This window comes from Lethenteron reissneri, chromosome 34 (assembly GCF_015708825.2).
Source record: "Lethenteron reissneri isolate LAM-NWPU_2019-01 chromosome 34, ASM1570882v1, whole genome shotgun sequence".
Lineage (NCBI taxonomy): Eukaryota > Metazoa > Chordata > Hyperoartia > Petromyzontiformes > Petromyzontidae > Lethenteron > Lethenteron reissneri.
The window spans coordinates 589,633-608,061 of record NC_083812.1 but is presented as its reverse complement, the minus strand read 5'-3'; the positions used below and the strand labels follow the sequence as shown (position 1 = coordinate 608,061).

Below are 18,429 nucleotides of genomic sequence, written 5' to 3'. Positions count from 1 at the left end.
ACCGTTGACCTCTTGCTGCAGGACGGCGAACTGACCTGGTGACCTTTGGATTACAAGTCCAGCGAGCTCTCCACGACCCCACAGCAGTCATTTCTCGGACAGACTTGCGGTACAGGAGTGAGTTCGCTCGCCGCTTGTTGCAAGAGATTTGCGGTTCGAACTCAGAGGCTGCCTCGACTAATACTATCGGTGTATTAACCATAAACTACTGCGTGCCGTCCACTTCAGAGGACGTGAAAGATCCTGTGATGTCACTCGCAAGAGTAGGCGATTTGATGCTGGTGTCATGGTCCAAATTGAAAAATTACCCATAAAGTACTCCATTGGAATATACATAGCAATCATAATCCCTGCTTCGAAAACTTGGCAGATGAGAATCAGTGAGGCTTTTCTGGGTAAACAAGCGCAAGTGTTTGGGCACTAAACACAAACAGTAAATCTTGGGTTTGGCAGCGCGACAGATGTGGAGTAGGGGAGAGTGGTGAGGATACGGCATATGAGGGCTGCTATTCATACTCTTTGGTTCTTTTGGTAAAGTCACGTAGGTATAAAATAAAATAAATCACGTTTCGATCGCCACACAAGCGGTCGTCAAGCGGAAAACATAATCCAGCAGTGGAACTGCTGAACTATTCAGTTGTCTCCTGGTGCCCCACCCTCTTTGCCACTCCCCACATTCTCAATCCTCTTTCCATTTTCCGCTTTTGTATTGACAGCAACCTGCCGACTCAGAATGCTGGCGGCACTGAAACAAGCACGGACTTGATGCACGAACCCACACGCGCAGACACCACCCACCCCCACACGCCACCCACCCACGCATGCACCCACACACACACAAAATGAACGGGCGGGAAACGTTCAGTTCGCACCGCATTTTATTTTACTCTTAAAACGAACTCAAAATGTATTTCTTTAGGAACGGAAAACGACGCTTATAAAAAAAATCATACCCCCATGTGGTCGTGCCCAGGAAAACCCTGGGCTCATCCGGGAGGGTGTGGATCTGACCCCCCGGGTTTTTGGGGCTGCATGCAGTCACGTGTTCATGTGAGCCTCGTACAATCCACGAGCAATCCTTAAGCGAGCAAACGACTCCTCCTACGAGTTAATAACGCGCTTTGTTAGGAACTGCTTTGCCCGAATGAGTTCAATGAAAAACTCCTTCACGCACCCCCAAGGTTAAGGCAGTTGTTAACAAATCCGAGCAAAACACTGTTTTAACCGATGCTTGATGACCTTCATAACGCTAAAAGTTAACCTATAGAGCGCACGAGTCAATTAAAATTGTAATATCCCATGAAAAAGCCTACGTCCCAAAAAAACACAAGCTGTACTGGTGCTGGTGGGCCAGACCGGCATTATTCAACCGCAAAAAGAAACTGCACAGGCAGTGGTGCAACTCGAGCAGAGACCCCGACGAGCGGCCCAGGCAGGGGACGGTGCCGGGGAAATGTCTCCGCAGTAAAGTTTATGGCAGCGCTGTCACGAACGACAGGCAGCAATGTGGAACGTCAGGCGGGGGGGGGGGGACTAACCGACCGACCAAGCGCTAAAGTTTTCTGTGTCCCAATTGTACACCCAGACCTGCCAAATCGCACGTCGATGTCTTCCAGATGCGTTTACTTGTGACACTAAAAGGTTCAGAACACTGACAAACTGTGTTTTCATCCATAAATGTGTTTGCCTTCCACGAGGCTTTGCGATTTTAATTTGCAAGCAATCCGTGTTCCTTCCATCAAATTGTCATCTGAAGTTTTTTGACCCCAGTTTAAAATCAGGGCAACGTTTGTCAAGGAGGCAGCATTGTGTTCGGCCCATCATTGTCAAGCCGGCACAAAACTGAGACTCCTGAAACACATTTCTGGATGCAACTGTGCGAGTACAGGTGTTTACAAGGCCTTTTAGCATCTGCACCGCAAATGTGGGCTACTGCGCATCGTTCTCCGCAGTCGTGGGAGACGTCAACGGGCGCGTCGACCCGGCAAGAAAGGCACTTTTTTTCCACCCTCACTCCGCTGAAAATGGACAATGTCGATCGATAAACGCTAACAATGTCGTACGACATCACACGCAAGCACGCCTGTATCGCCACACATCCGAGGTGAGCTCAAAGCTTCCTACACACATGCACTAAAACGTAAAAGCCTGCTAAAACTAGGTATATCTTTGTTCATAACATTACCATCAACTAAAATAAGTGAAATATTGTTAAAATATATTAATGGTAAAAAATAAAACGAATAACGATGAACACACTGTCCTTTCACCTTCATGTGGTACGTCAAAACTCTTACTTTCCAACGAAATCGAGGATTTTTTTTGTTACAGATCCTGGCCATAAAATCATTATGCAATTTAAACAAAGCAATGAAGCTAACCAAAAAAAATAAAGATAAAATCGAAAACAATTACAATAAAATCCCCCAGTACACCTCTGCTCGCACAACTGGTTGGGTCACCTGGTACATAGGACTCTGTACAACGGAAAGAGGATCGGAACGTTTCAGGGTGGGGGCGATGGGAGCTCCGTGTGGGCGGGAGAGGAAAGGAGGAATGCGTCGCCCGCACCGGTGGCGCCGTCTCCGCAATGACGCCGCCGCCGCCCCCCCTCGGGTATTGCTGCTTCAACCGCACGCGCCGTGGATCGTTCACTCCGGGGCTTTCGTCGTGGCCGGCGACGGGCGGTGGTTTTGTCGGCGACGGACGGTGGCGGTGACCGAGGCGAGAGCCGTGCGATCCGTCTATCTGTCCTTGGCGGTGAGACGCTCAATGAGGTCCTGCAGCGGCGCCAGCTCCCTCCGATCGATCAAGTTGAACTCCTTAGGAAGAGGATGAGATGGTGCGCAGTAGGGGAGGGGATGGGAGGGGTTGGGGGGGGAGGAGCGGGTTACGGTGGTTGTAGCAGACCGGTCGTACTTCCCCTAGCTGATGTTCAACGGAGGGCGCTTCACTTGGCCGTGCTGGTTTCCGTGGGGCAGAGGTGGAAATTTAAACCGTGCGGTGCCGCAGGCCCGGTGCCCTTGTGGAAACACAGAGGCTGACCTCGGAGCAACTTTGCAGAATAAATACCACGGCCGTTTTTCAGAAGTCTCGTGACTGCCGTTGATGCGGAGTCTCAACAACAACAAAAAGCAAATAGCCGTAGCATCCTTCTTGCTCTATCCTGCTTTACCCAAAGTCTAGACATCAAATGAGTCCACTTACAGGTGAACGGCCAAATAAATAAGGTCAATATTGATATTTTTTGGGTCTTTCGGTAAAGTCACATGGATAGGTTCTTAGAAAATAACAAAAAACTACGACGTTTCGATCGCAACAAAAGAGGTCGTCATCGACCGCTTTTGTTGCTCCGTGACTTTACCGAAAGACCCAAAGAAGATGAATTCCTGCAGTCCCGAAAGCTTTAAGTCAAGATTTAAGGTCAATATTTATTTTTAAGAAGAGGTCCTCCTGAACAGTCAGTGTTTCTCAACTCCAAGGAGTGACCCCTCCCCACCCCTTTCCCACACTCAGCCCATGCATGATGACCATTCCCACTCCTATGCCAATTAATCCACTTGCACATTGCATGCCCCCGACGGTCGGTAACCACGGAGCGCCGCACCATAGAGAAAATGTTTCGGGGACGGTATTTGCAAAACGCCGCCATAAAGCAGCCCGGCAAATACGCAGCATTGTTTACGACGTCTCTCCCGAAGGACGACACGCATGCCGTTCCTCCGAGGTGGTGTGGGTGGCGGTGGAACGTGCAAAGCAGGACGGGCAAAGGGGACACCACCTGCACAAAGTAGATGAAGTGCTTGAAGGAGGTGTTGAGGTGCGCCTCTTCTTGCAGCTGCGTGACGATGCCGAAGTGCTGGTGGTACACGTGAGCGTACACGCGGAACAGCCGCCGCAGGATCATCTTGGCCACCGACAGGAAGTTCTTGGGAAAGGGCACACCTGCGGGCGGGTGGGGACGTGGGTCAGGTGAGGGCGGACTTTGTTGGAAGTTGGTCAGGGTGCGCAGGGTGGCCGGGTAGTAGCAATAGAAAATGTTCTCATGTCGCAACGTCTAGGCGGAGACACAAGACTAAGTAGTTTAAGTTTCACACAACCTCCAGCGAGTGACACAGAGTCAGATCTGGGATAAAACAATAAATATGATTACTGTGACAAGATTTTATAAACAATATATTATTTTTTGTTTGGGAAGTCAGACTTACTAAGATTGTTGTAAAATGTATATTTTAAAATATCGAATACAACGTTGTAATGCCTAATTTCAAAGTTGTGGAGCGTGACTCTTGAAGTAAATTGTTTTGATCGTTAGACCCTAAAAGATACAGCAAGTCAACCAAATGATTGTCATGTCCGACTTGTAGTGTAAGAATATTTGTGATGACGGGCAAATTGTGTAGCAGGTTCGTGGGGTTTGGGTATTGTCAGGGGTAAGATAATGTGGCTTAATGAACGAGTCAATGGTCTTAACCAAATATAACATTTTAAACTTCTCTACCCATGCCTCAGCCCAAAATGTATCTGTAAACAATCGAATTAATACTCTTAATTGTTTACACTATAAAGGGAGCATGAAGTTCCTATACCGCCCTTTCCCTCTGGGAATCAGAGGGGGGTGGCGGCGGCGGCTCACCGATCTTGCTGGGGAAGAGCGCCTCATCGTCCAGCTGGTCCTGCACCCATGTCATGAGGTAGTCGATGTACTTGGGCGCCGAGCACTTGATGGGGCGCTTGATGTTTGTGCCGTCGGCCCAGTGGTACTCGTACCTGCCGGAGATGTCGTATTGTTGACCCCATAGAATTTGGACCGCAGGTGTCAGTATACTACATATTATTTGAACATAGCGGTAAAAAATGATATCGAAGCAATGACTCCCCCCTCCCCGTGGGGTCAGCTTACTCTACAGGGTTAGGGTGTCTGTCTAAGGGTTCTTACAACCTTGTTCAAAATTGGCCTCTGTCTAAATTAAGGTACAAGACCAATATGTTAACTCACAAAATCATTAAAGGTACGATAAATAATACAAACTGGCATGGGGAGCTGATACCCAGGACTAGTTCGGATATAACTCACCTTGATGTGAAGTGATGATAGCACTGGCCGGGAGTCGAATTCGGGTTTGCCCAGCTCAGAGCGCAATGCGTTAACTACCATGGCACTGCTCCAGCCAATGTGTTATTGCAAGGCAGAGTTAACAACGAAAGTGGAGGTCTCTCTAATATTGGAACAGATGGGAATGATTCATCGCCAACATTAAGTTTGCACTTGCCGTCTCTGTTTATCGTGCTCGTCTGTGTCTCGTACAGAGCCGGGACAAAAAGGTAGCAGGAGGCCACGTTGGTTGCTATGTAAAACGCTGACAGCGACGAACAAGGAAGCGGCAGGCAGGCAGGCCTTGTGTTATCGCCATGGCGAGAAGCTAACCTCAAGGAGAAACGTCACAGCTGTTTACAGGAAGTCATGTGACTGCTGCTTGCGCAGAAACTAAAAACATGCGAAATACCCGTACAGTAGTTTCCCCTTAGCCCACGCTCTGACCTTGCGACAAATGGAGTTACAGGATTTGGCTAGTGCGCACCTGTCACCATGCTCGTGATTAAGCTATCAACCCTTGCCCACAGACTTCGAATACTGACGGCGCTTTTAATAATAAACGCACTTGTCGGCCTGCATCCTTGGACATTCTATGTTACAAACAATGGATTGGAAGCATTATCTGGAACAAAGCAGTCTCCGTTGCTCCTGTGGCAGTGGCTGGCTAGTGCTGGTTTTTTCCCTCAACATTTAGAGTATTTGGCTGCTATCAATTTCCACATGATAAGCCCCTTGGTTGAGCTATGTTGTCAGGTCGCTTCTGAAAAAGAGCTGTACAGCTCAGTGGGCCTTACCTGGTAACATATTAATAGTAGTAGTAGGCAGTGGCAATACGGTGTTCGCTAAAGTCTAAACCTTAACTTTCTAATGTGTGCGCGTACAGCACTCCCGCCAATCCATTGCAGGATTAGGTCCTCCCCTACCTGTGTGGGTTGACCTTACTTGACCACGCCAGTCAATGTGGGTTGGTTCAGAGCAGAGATGTGGATACGCAGAAGTACAGCACAACTATTAATGTTGCTGCATTTCCCTCTACCGCCCACCACATAGCCCCTATACAATCGCTATGACCACTCGCTAGTGGGTGGTTGGCACCCTATCTAAGCGCTATCAAAGCTCAACCCTGCTTAACTTGAGAACTTGTGAGATCTGACAAGATCGGAAGCATTCCGGGTGATTTGGTCACAAGCTTCAAATATTACCCACAAGGTCACTATGAAATATAAAAAAAACACCGGTCTTCGCTACGGACCGTCGAGCTATCTCTGAACTGTGCTGTTAACTTGTGTTAGTGAAGGAGGGGTGGCACTCACTTGGGCCCTGCAGACATAACCGGACAACTCTGCTCTGTGCAGAACTCGGCGATAGTTCCAAAGAGCATATTTATTTGGTTGAAAAAGTCCACGGCTGTGAAAAGACACAGAACAGGAAAGAAACAAAAAAAGTAGAAATGAAACCACCATCAGAGCGAGCAGACAAAATCCACGATGGCGAGGCGTGATGCTGGAGTTGCCGTTATTAAGAGGTTCAACATCGTCGAACCTCCACGATCGAAGCCAGGTTTGTTTGGGTTGGTGCCCCATAAATTATTTCCACATCCAGCACACATCAAGTATACCTCTCACAACAGCTTTAGATACGCGTCACTTGCGACCTACTCTAGTCTGTCTGCCAGCGACCCATGAAATATTCAGCGAGACATGAATTCTTCATCAGAGCTATGGGTAGGTGGTCATAGGGCTGGGTGGCAGTGGGTTGGGCCGACATGCCGCAACGCAACAGGCCCCGGGGACACCAGTGAACCGTGCAGCCACTTCCAGCCGTGTGTTTACCTTTCTGACATTGCAGCTGTGAGCCAAATCAAGCGTGCCGGCCTGGCGTGGACCCAGGGCCAGCGTCAGCAGCTGCCGCCCGTTCTCTAAATGCCGAGTGGCTCGTGCTCTCCAGTAATTAACACCAGGTGCGCATGCAAGTGCACAATTAGGAAAGCTTCCCAGTTGGCAACGAGAGTTTGCATGTCTCGCAAGAGGATGCAAATGTTGCGACTTGCTGCCGAATTATGTCCAGCTTGCTGCCACATTTTTGGATGCCAGGAATTTGGTCGCGGTTGGGTGTGCGTGTATGAGAGTGTGCGTGTCTCCGCACACCCGCGTGTGTCAGCATGTCTTCCTCATGACTGGCTTTGGCATTCTGCATTTGCTTGGAATCGGAGCCGGCTGCGGTGTCATGTGCTATGCCAACCCCTTAACGGATACTCAATTGGCACTTGCCCAAGATGTTACAACGATGAAAGGCATCCTTGTCTTGTCGTGTGTGTATTCTTATGAACATGGGTGTGGAAACGTGCTCAGTCTCTTTATAGACGTGTATTATATAACTAGCTGTACTACCCGGCTTCGCCCGGGACTTGGATTCACCACACCCGGCCGCCTTTGTCTCCCCAGTGGCAATGTCCACACCACAACAGTTACTCGTTTGAGGCTGAGTCGACCTAGGGGAGGCCCAGGACCGGTTCAAATTATCGTCACTGGTGGTGGTGGCCGTGAGCGGGAATCGAACATCGGGTCGCCGGGTTCGTAGCGCAGCGCGCTAACCGCTACACTACACATGCGTTACGCTTCCACATACGCGGGTCACGTGACAGATTTAACGTCACAGCTCATTTGCCGTGCAAAAATATATGCAATATTGAGCTCCCCCCCCCCCCCAAAAGAATAAAAAAGTGTATTTTTTTAATTTTTGCATGGTGTACAGTCTGGAAAGTACCCACATGGCAAATTTGCATTTTGTTGCATGTCGGGAAGTACGCTAAACATTTTGAACAGACACACATTCACAACTTTGCCTTTTATATAAATGGAGATGGGAAAACTGGCGAAAACGTTGACAGGCTGGATGGGCCATTTAAGCTCAAGGTTCTACTACAATTTACAGTCTCAGAGCCACTATTACAAGACAAAACCCAAAAAACAAATATCCCTTGTGGATATTGTGCATATCTAGGCTCTGTGTCCCACACTGTGCAATGTGCGTTGAAGGCTTAGCATACTTCAAAATTACAAATGCGAGTGTCATTATGGCACTCTAGAGATGTCACTCCAAAGTTTTAACACACCGTCAATGCTGTGACATCACTGATGAGCAACAATAAAAAAAATATATTCCAATTCATGCTAGGCCAGCACAATATTAGGCATGCATTTAGAAGGGAACATCTGTTTAACATGTAGGTTTTCGGAGCCAACCATAATCAAAATGTGTTCTTCCGGTTTAAGTCGAGTGTAGAGCATTTCTTCTATCAAGTTCTGGCCACTCACTACTGCATCTTGAGGAGTTGAATATTCCCACAGTATTCTATGGCGAAAGCTTGCGAGAAGACATGCTCGACACAAATAGTCTAACTTGGAAAGACTACACATGCAGGTGCTTTACTTTGAACTTCGTCTTCCTTTAAGGCCCAGGGCTCAGGAAGATTTATTCACTACGAACAAACTCAGGACTCTCAAGCAACTCGTAACACGCGATGCACGTGAACGGGACCCCGTGGATCTGCATCCCTCCGATCACCACCGGCACGCGGAGGAAGGCCTACTGTTGACAGCGATCCACTCGTTGAGGTCCTCTCCCTCGGGCAGTGCGACGGCGAGCCGCAGGTTTCCAGAGCCCAGCGTCGCCTCCGCGTGCTTGAGCAGCTCCGCTTGGCGTGAGCCCTCAGGCAGAGCCTTGCGCGGCTTGAATGTTTTGGACGAGCGTCCGCTGCTGCAGGGGCCAGAAGAAATGGAAAGGAGAGGGCTTATAGCACAGGAGGTTCTCAATAGTTTGATCCGAGGCCACCACATTATACGTGCTTATGCTTTTTGGCATCACGATTGCTTAAGCACAGGCCAACTAAAAAAAACAGCACTGTTAAATGTGCAAAAAATAAAAATGTATACATTTATTGAATTTTAACGAGGTTGTAAAAACTTTGGGATGCAACTCTAAAGTCAAGCAGTGCGAGGGAAGAAGCAAAACGATGTGTGTTTTGACCTACAATGTGAAAACTGGTTGTGAAGGGGATGACGTGATTTTGCTGTCACCAGACTGGACAACATAAGGAATTCATTCATCAAGACATTAACTGAAAATGGAAAGAACTATAATACAAACTGAAGAATTGATATTGCTGTGGTGCGGGCATGTTAGAATAATGCCATCTAACATATTTGCATCAAAATCAGTGACAATGATAGCTGAAGGCAACAGAGGCAGAGGACGTTTATGGAAAAGGTGGACTGAAGGCATCGTTCCAGAGGCATTGGAAAGAAGACGACTGATCAGAAATACACGAAGGGACCCTACTGCGTGTGCCCTAGTAGCCCGCCGTAAAGGCTGGGAGGGAGAGAAAGTAGCGTCGACTGGGAGTTGGGTGGTATTACACGGACTTTAAGCTTGAGCCTTAGGATTTGAGAAAAAAAATTATTGGCTTGAGTCATGATATCGCCACTTATTACAATGGACTGCCCAGGAAATTATGGCTCGGATGACAGATGTTGTTCCAGTGCAAGACTCTTCGAAGCCATCTCACTGAGCTTGTCGTGCCTCCCTGTAGTCCAGGACAACGTTCACTAGTGACAAGTCACGTGTAATTACCCAATTCACACGTGGATGGAAGATGTAGGTAAATACGACGGGCTGAGCCTGTGGGGAAGTGGGAACGCTCATATTTGAACACTGCCGTTAGACTAAATACTGCCGTCACAGACTGAAGTCTGCTCTGTTGAGTACTGCAGTGAAAATAACATTTATCTTTGTTTCTAATGTACATTATTGATATAAACAATGTTCACCACAACAGGAAGAGACATACTCTCCATGACCTCAGCTGTGTGTTCTGGGCAGCATAGCCCCCCCCCACAGAGAACCAGTCATTTCTACAGGAAATTACAAAACGTACTCTGCTGGTATGACACGCACTAACCAACCCTGAGCAGCGTGTTTTGTGTCAAACTCATGTCAAAATGCCACACTTGAATGCATCAATAACATTTCACAAGTACAGTAAGTACTGCACTGCATATTAAAAACCAAATCTTATCAGCTATAGCGTGTGGTAACAGGGGAAAATAATCCGCAGTTAAGCAGTTTTGTACCTCGAAACATTGATAATCGTAATACATTAACAATCATCAGCATATTTGCTTAACGATGGTGAGCATGACCTCTATCTCAGGGCACTGCCCACCAGTGTGCTAACATTGTTTAAATAAGGGACTGCCGAATGAATGGATCAATCGACGTCGGTTTCCACTGCTGACAATTGCACCAAGCCATGACGGTTCCATGTTCGCTCTCGTTCAGAAAGGATTCCCATTCCTGTGCGGAAATGCCATGAGCCCACAAGACAATTATGAGGGCCAAAGGGGGGGGGGGCTAAGGAACAAAAATAAGGTTCACATTTGTGCCATAACTGGTTTGTCCATCCGAGCTTGTGTATGCTCTGTACGAGTACATGTGCTGTACATGTATACAAGTACAGTATATGTGTACGTCTATTGGCACAAAACTGTGTTCATGAGTGTGTGAAGTTTGTGGTTTAACCAGGTTAGAACTGAATGAGCAAGAGTGGCCTACGTATGTAAAGTATAAAGATTTTGAGAATAGGTATTCCCCTTTTTTCTGACAACAAAACATGTGTTTAGATGTTAAAACACAAAACTGAAACATTTTACATATGCATTGTCTTTGAAACCGATTGGTCCACACCAGAGACAGCTTTCTTTCGAGCCTCGTCTCAAACGGTGTGAGACCAGAGGACGCCAAAAGGCGCACGAGATTCCTTGTAAAAGGTTTCAGTTTGGTGTTTTAACATCTTAACAACTGTTTTGTTGCCAATAAAAACGGGGGAAACCTATTCTCATATTTTGTTACGGGAAAAGGAGGTCCCATGATATATAGATTTGTGTATGTATATGAGCAAGTTAGTGTACGGGCTTTTATTTACATGTATAAAACAATGTATGTTTATACTGATATATAAGCGAGTATATGTATAATGCAAATCTCTGTATGAGTACTTGAATAACTGTGTTAGTGCGTGTCTACTGTATGTGTATGTAGGGGGAGCGGTAGTTGATAGCGGTTCGCACAATCCGATATCAACCCGGCCACCAGAGTTCGATTCCAGCTCACGGCCAACACAAGTGACGATTATATGAACCGGTCCTGGGCTTCCCCTAGGTCGACTCTGCCTCGAATGAGTACCTGGTGCGATTTTTAAACATCACGAGGGAGTGGCCACCCACCATCTCGTGCGCCGTGCCGGCCTTCATCGGTGCTCGCTAACAGCACTTGTCCCTACAGTATCTTAAGGCTATACGGGGGATCTTTGTATTTGTGTCTTCACAATCAGCCATGGCCAAGTACAGTATGCGTGTATAAGCACAGTATGCGTGTATAAGCACAGTATGCGTGTACGTGAGTACACGTGTTTAATTTGCATGTTTGTGTAAACAAGAATTCCGCGTGTTTGCATCCGATGAAAATTAAGTCCTGTGGATGGCGACACGAATCGCGACATTCCACGGGCAGTCTGCTAATACAAGAGCAATTACAACAGCGTGTCTGTGTACTAACCCCGACGTTACAATCTAGACACAACTAGCCAGGGAGAGACCCACTTGGGCCGCTGATGGGTGATGATATCAACTTACACTCCTGTACTGTAGCCATGTCATGACTACGGTACAGTGGTAACGGCGTAGGCGACCCTCGCAAATGTAAAACGCAGGAAAATCTTGACATTGTAAAACAAGCAACATTCAAGTTAAATGTGCCGTGTGTGATGTCAGCAAGTAAGACGCCACGAAGCCACCCGTCATCACTGCGCACACGAGGACGATGCCAAGGCCCTATAAAAGCCTGAGTCACGAACTCCGTCCGGCTTCGCGTGATGAAGTGTTTCACCGTGCTAATGATTCACTGGACGTGTACATGTGTGCGTGCCGTGTACATGTGTGCGTGCCGTGTACATGTGTGTACATGTGTGCGTGCCGTGTCCATGTGTGCGTGCCGTGTACATGTGTGTACATGTGTGCGTGCCGTGTACATGTGTGTACATGTGTGCGTGCCGTGTCCATGTGTGCGTGCCGTGTACATGTGTGTACATGTGTGCGTGCCGTGTACATGTGCGCGTGCCGTGTACATGTGTGTACATGTGTGCGTGCCGTGTACATGTGTGCGTGCCGTGTACATGTGTGTACATGTGTGCGTGCCGTGTACATGTGTGCGTGCCGTGTACATGTGTGTACATGTGTGCGTGTACATGTGTGTACATGTGTGCGTGCCGTGTACATGTGTGTACATGTGTGCGTGCCGTGTACATGTGTGTACATGTGTGCGTGCCGTGTACATGTGTGCGTGTACATGTGTGCGTGCCGTGTACATGTGTGTACATGTGTGCGTGCCGTGTACATGTGTGTACATGTGTGCGTGCCGTGTACATGTGTGTACATGTGTGCGTGCCGTGTACATGTGTGTACATGTGTGCGTGCCGTGTACATGTGTGTACATGTGTGCGTGCCGTGTACATGTGTGCGTGTACATGTGTGCGTGCCGTGTACATGTGTGTACATGTGTGCGTGCCGTGTACATGTGTGCGTGCCGTGTACATGTGTGCGTGTACATGTGTGCGTGCCGTGTACATGTGTGTACATGTGTGCGTGCCGTGTACATGTGTGCGTGTACATGTGTGCGTGCCGTGTACATGTGTGTACATGTGTGCGTGCCATGTACATGTGTGTACATGTGTGCGTGCCGTGTACATGTGTGCGTGCCGTGTACATGTGTGTACATGTGTGCGTGCCGTGTACATGTGTGCGTGTACATGTGTGCGTGCCGTGTACATGTGTGTACATGTGTGCGTGCCCGGGCTAGATGCGAGTTGTTGGGGGTCTCCTCTCCGGCGTTTTGCGTCGCGCCGTGCGGCGGGGACGAAGGGGAGGACCACAATGGCGCTCGTCCTGGCCGGGACACTGGGGGTGGTGTTCACGAGGGTGGTGTTCACGGGGGGTGGTGTTCACGAGGGTGGTGTTCACGAGGGTGTTCACGGGGGGTGGTGTTCACGAGGGTGGTGTTCACGAGGGGGGTGTTCACGGGGGTGGTGTTCACGGGGGGTGGTGTTCACGGGGGGTGGTGTTCACGAGGGGGGTGTTCACGGGGGGGGGGTGTTCACGGGGGGTGGTGTTCACGAGGGTGGTGTTCACGAGGGGGGTGTTCACGGGGGTGGTGTTCACGAGGGTGGTGTTCACGGGGGGTGGTGTTCACGAGGGTGGTGTTCACGAGGGGGGTGTTCACGGGGGGGGTGTTCACGGGGGTGGTGTTCACGAGGGTGGTGTTCACGAGGGTGGTGTTCACGAGGGTGGTGTTCACGGGGGGTGGTGTTCACGAGGGTGGTGTTCACGAGGGGGGTGTTCACGGGGGTGGTGTTCACGAGGGTGGTGTTCACGGGGGGTGGTGTTCACGATGGGGGTGTTCACGGGGGGGGTGTTCACGGGGGGTGGTGTTCACGAGGGTGGTGTTCACGAGGGGGGTGTTCACGGGGGTGGTGTTCACGGGGGGTGGTGTTCACGAGGGTGGTGTTCACGAGGGTGGTGTTCACGAGGGTGGTGTTCACGGGGGGGGGTGTTCACGGGGGTGGTGTTCACGAGGGTGGTGTTCACGAGGGTGGTGTTCACGGGGAGTGGTGTTCACGAGGGTGGTGTTCACGGGGGGGTGTTCACGGGGGGGTGTTCACGGGGGTGGTGTTCACGGGGGGGGGGGGTGTTCACTGGGGGTGGTGTTCACGAGGGTGGTGTTCACGAGGGTGGTGTTCACGAGGGTGGTGTTCACGGGGGGGGGGTGTTCACGGGGGGTGGTGTTCACGAGGGTGGTGTTCACGGGGGGGGGGTGTTCACGGGGGGTGGTGTTCACGAGGGTGGTGTTCACGAGGGTGGTGTTCACGGGGGTGGTGTTCACGAGGGTGGTGTTCACGGGGGGGGGGGGTGTTCACGGGGGGTGGTGTTCACGAGGGTGGTGTTCACGAGGGTGGTGTTCACGGGGGGGGGGGTGTTCACGAGGGGGTGGTGTTCACGGGGGGGGGGTGTTCACGGGGGGGTGTTCACGAGGGTGGTGTTCACGAGGGTGGTGTTCACGAGGGGGTGGTGTTTACGAGGGTGGTGTTCACGGGGGGGGGTGTTCACGAGGGGGGTGTTCACGAGGGGGGGTGTTCACGAGGGTGGTGTTCACGAGGGGGTGGTGTTCACGAGGGTGGTGTTCACGAGGGTGGTGTTCACGAGGGTGGTGTTCACGGGGGGGTGTTCACGGGGGGGGGTGTTCACGGGGGGCCGGGGGGCGGGGGGGGGGGTTCACGGGGGGGGGTGTTCACGGGGGTGGTGTTCACGGGGGGGGGGGTGTTCACGAGGGTGGGTGTTCAACGGGGGTGGTGTTCACGGGGGGGTGTTCACGAGGGTGGTGTTCACGGGGGTGGTGTTCACGGGGGGTGTTCACGAGGGTGGTGTTCACGAGGGTGGTGTTCACGGGGGGGGTGTTCACGGGGGGGTGGTGTCAAGGGGGGGGGGTGGTCACGAGGGTGGTGTTCACGGGGGTTGGTGTTCACGTGGGGGGGGGGGGGGGGGGGTGTTCACGAGGGTGGTGTTCACGGGGGGGGGGGTGTTCACGAGGGTGGTGTTCACGGGGGTGGTGTTCACGAGGGTGGTGTTCACGGGGGGGGGTGTTCACGGGGGGGGGGGTTTTCACGAGGGTGGTGTTCACGGGGGGGGGGGGGTGTTCACGAGGGTGGTGTTCACGAGGGTGGTGTTCACGGGGTGGTGTTCACGGGGGAGGTGTTCACGGGGGAGGGGGTGTTCACGAGGGTGGTGTTCACGGGGGGGGTGTTCACGAGGGTGGTGTTCACGAGGGTGGTGTTCACGGGGGGGGGGTGTTCACGGGGGGGGTGTTCACGGGGGGGGTGTTCACGGGGGGTGGTGTTCACGGGGGGGGGTGTTCACGGGGGGGGGGTGTTCACGGGGGGGTTTCACGAGGGTGGTGTTCACGGGGGGGGGGTGTTCACGGGGGGGTGTTCACGGGGGTGGTGTTCACGGGGGGTGGTGTTCACGGGGGGGGTGTTGACGGGGGGGGGGGTTCACGGGGGGTGGGTGGTGTTCACGGGGGGGTGGTGTTCACGGGGGGGGGTGTTCACGGGGGGGGGTGTTCACGGGGGGGGGTGTTCACGGGGGGGGGGGTGTTCACGGGGGGGGGGGGTGTTCACGAGGGTATCACGATCAGCAGCATCGTCATGAGTAGGAGACATCGTCTCATCCACTGCTGGATGGACATCGTCTCACGTTTCCCCCATTCCCTCAAGCTCGCGGGACGATTGCTAATCTCACTGCCGTCTTCACGCCATCTCGCACACTCACATTATCACATACGCGGCTAACTAGTGCTAAGATTCGTATCGTCAGCAGCGGCAGCTGTTTATCCACTGCCGAGTGAATTCCCTCCATCCTCGTGATGCTGCGACGGCTTTCATCTTCATCGCGTAGCGCGCATCAACACACGGAGTGCGAGTACAGTGCGCAGGGCGATAAGGACCATCAGCAGTAGCCATTGCGGCGTCTTTGCCAAGTCGTTGCCACCCTTCGACTCTCTGTCTGCGCTGCCACACGACGATCGGCTGATGTATTCCACATCAGCCGATCTCGTCGCTCCATCGCCGGAGGTCGTTCCCTCTCGCTCGCCTTCCTCTCTCCGCCTCGAGCTGCCATCCCTGTCGCCACAGCCCCGACCTGCCGCTCACCATCAGCCTCGCCGCATCTCCTCGGCAGGACGTGTCTCGCCCAAGCCCAGTGCTAGGCACAGGCACACGGTGTATGCGTGTCGCTTTGCAGAGTGTTTGCGGAGACGAAACTCACAATAGGAAGCTCATGGCGCCGGCTGCTCGTCTTGTGCTTTGGTCGCTCAAGGGAGGGGACGACGGAGGAGGGGGCACGGACGACGGCGGCGAGGGGCTGACGGGGGCAGGCGGGCGGGCGGGCGGTGAGCCTGGGTGACGGGGAAGATGGAGGAGTAGGAGGAGGAGATGGAGACACCTGCACACACTCACACACACACAGGGGCAGTCGTCCTCTCGTTCCGCGTCCGGGCGAGGGGGCGGGGGGGGCGAGGGGGCGGGGCGGGGGGGCAGCGCCCCGCGTGGCCGCTGTGTGTATACAGTTCACATGCAGTCTCTGTGTCTATGCTGTGTATACAGTTCACATGCAGTCTCTGTGTCTATGCTGTGTGTATACAGTTCACATGCAGTCTCTGTGTCTATGCTGTGTATACAGTTCACATGCAGTCTCTGTGTCTATGCTGTGTGTATACAGTTCACATGCAGTCTCTGTGTCTATGCTGTGTATACAGTTCACATGCAGTCTCTGTGTCTATGCTGTGTGTATACAGTTCACATGCAGTCTCTGTGTCTATGCTGTGTGTACACAGTTCACATGCAGTCTCTGTGTCTATGCTGTGTATACAGTTCACATGCAGTCTCTGTGTCTATGCTGTGTATACAGTTCACATGCAGTCTCTGTGTCTATGCTGTGTGTATACAGTTCACATGCAGTCTCTGTGTCTATGCTGTGTGTATACAGTTCACATGCAGTCTCTGTGTCTATGCTGTGTGTATACAGTTCACATGCAGTCTCTGTGGTCTGTGCTGTGTGTATACAGTTTCACATGCAGTCTCTGTGTCTATGCTGTGTGTATACAGTTCACATGCAGTCTCTGTGTCTATGCTGTGTGTATACAGTTCACATGCAGTCTCTGTGTCTGTGCTGTGTGTATACAGTTCACATGCAGTCTCTGTGTCTGTGCTGTGTGTATACAGTTCACATGCAGTCTCTGTGTCTATGCTGTGTGTATACAGTTCACATGCAGTCTCTGTGTCTATGCTGTGTGTATACAGTTCACATGCAGTCTCTGTGTCTGTGCTGTGTATACAGTTCACATGCAGTCTCTGTGTCTGTGCTGTGTGTACACAGTTCACATGCAGTCTCTGTGTCTGTGCTGTGTGTACACAGTTCACATGCAGTCTCTGTGTCTATGCTGTGTGTATACAGTTCACATGCAGTCTCTGTGTCTGTGCTGTGTGTATACAGTTCACATGCAGTCTCTGTGTCTGTGCTGTGTGTACACAGTTCACATGCAGTCTCTGTGTCTATGCTGTGTGTATACAGTTCACATGCAGTCTCTGTGTCTTGCTGTGTACAGTTCACATGCAGTCTCTGTGTCTATGCTGTGTATACAGTTCACATGCAGTCTCTGTGTCTATGCTGTGTGTATACAGTTCACATGCAGTCTCTGTGTCTATGCTGTGTGTATACAGTTCACATGCAGTCTCTGTGTCTATGCTGTGTGTATACAGTTCACATGCAGTCTCTGTGTCTATGTCGTGTGTATACAGTTCACATGCAGTCTCTGTGTCTGTGCTGTGTGTATACAGTTCACATGCAGTCTCTGTGTCTATGCTGTGTGTACTACAGTTCACATGCAGTCTCTGTGTCTGTGCTGTGTGTATACAGTTCACATGCAGTCTCTGTGTCTGTGCTGTGTGTACTACAGTTCACATGCAGTCTCTGTGTCTATGCTGTGTGTATACAGTTCACATGCAGTCTCTGTGTCTATGCTGTGTGTATACAGTTCACATGGCAGTCTCTGTGTCCTATGCTGTGTGTATACAGTTCACATGCAGTCTCTGTGTCTGTGCTGTGTATACAGTTCACATGCAGTCTCTGTGTCTGTGCTGTGTGTACACAGTTCACATGCAGTCTCTGTGTCTGTGCTGTGTGTACACAGTTCACATGCAGTCTCTGTGGTCTATGCTGTGTGTATACAGTTCACATGCAGTCTCTGTGTCTGTGCTGTGTGTATACAGTTCACATGCAGTCTCTGTGTCTGTGCTGTGTGTATCAGTTCACATGCAGTCTCTGTGTTTATGCTGTGTGTATACAGTTTCACATGCAGTCTCTGTGTCTATGCTGTGTGTATACAGTTCACATGCAGTCTCTGTGTCTATGCTGTGTGTATACAGTTCACATGCAGTCTCTGTGTCTGTGCTGTGTATACAGTTCACATGCAGTCTCTGTGTCTGTGCTGTGTGTACACAGTTCACATGCAGTCTCTGTGTCTGTGCTGTGTGTACACAGTTCACATGCAGTCTCTGTGTCTATGCTGTGTGTATACAGTTCACATGCAGTCTCTGTGTCTGTGCTGTGTGTATACAGTTCACATGCAGTCTCTGTGTCTGTGCTGTGTGTACACAGTTCACATGC

The 18,429-nt window shown here is 50.9% G+C and overlaps 1 protein-coding gene across 1 annotated transcript; it reads right to left on the bottom strand.

Moving 5' to 3' along the window:
- Positions 1-860: 860 nt before the first annotated feature.
- LOC133350514 (MOB kinase activator 1B) lies at positions 861-16,233 on the bottom strand. Its single transcript, XM_061564872.1, has 6 exons — positions 16,030-16,233; positions 8,691-8,857; positions 6,412-6,505; positions 4,637-4,770; positions 3,782-3,945; positions 861-2,822 (listed from the first exon to the last, which is right to left on the bottom strand). The coding sequence occupies exons 1-6, from the start codon at positions 16,041-16,043 to the stop codon at positions 2,745-2,747; spliced, it is 651 nt and encodes a 216-aa protein (XP_061420856.1). The 5' UTR covers positions 16,044-16,233; the 3' UTR covers positions 861-2,744.
- Between the last annotated feature and the right edge of the window lie 2,196 nt (positions 16,234-18,429).

What these genes read in the sequence shown, in the direction of transcription:
- LOC133350514 (XM_061564872.1), bottom strand. An exon ending in CGAGTGGATCGCTGTCAACA is followed by an intron (nt 6,506 to 8,690) that starts GTAGGCCTTCCT and finishes GTCTTTTCACAG; the next exon opens with CCGTGGACTTTTTCAACCAA. An exon ending in GCTCTTCCCCAGCAAGATCG is followed by an intron (nt 3,946 to 4,636) that starts GTGAGCCGCCGC and finishes ACCCGCCCGCAG; the next exon opens with GTGTGCCCTTTCCCAAGAAC.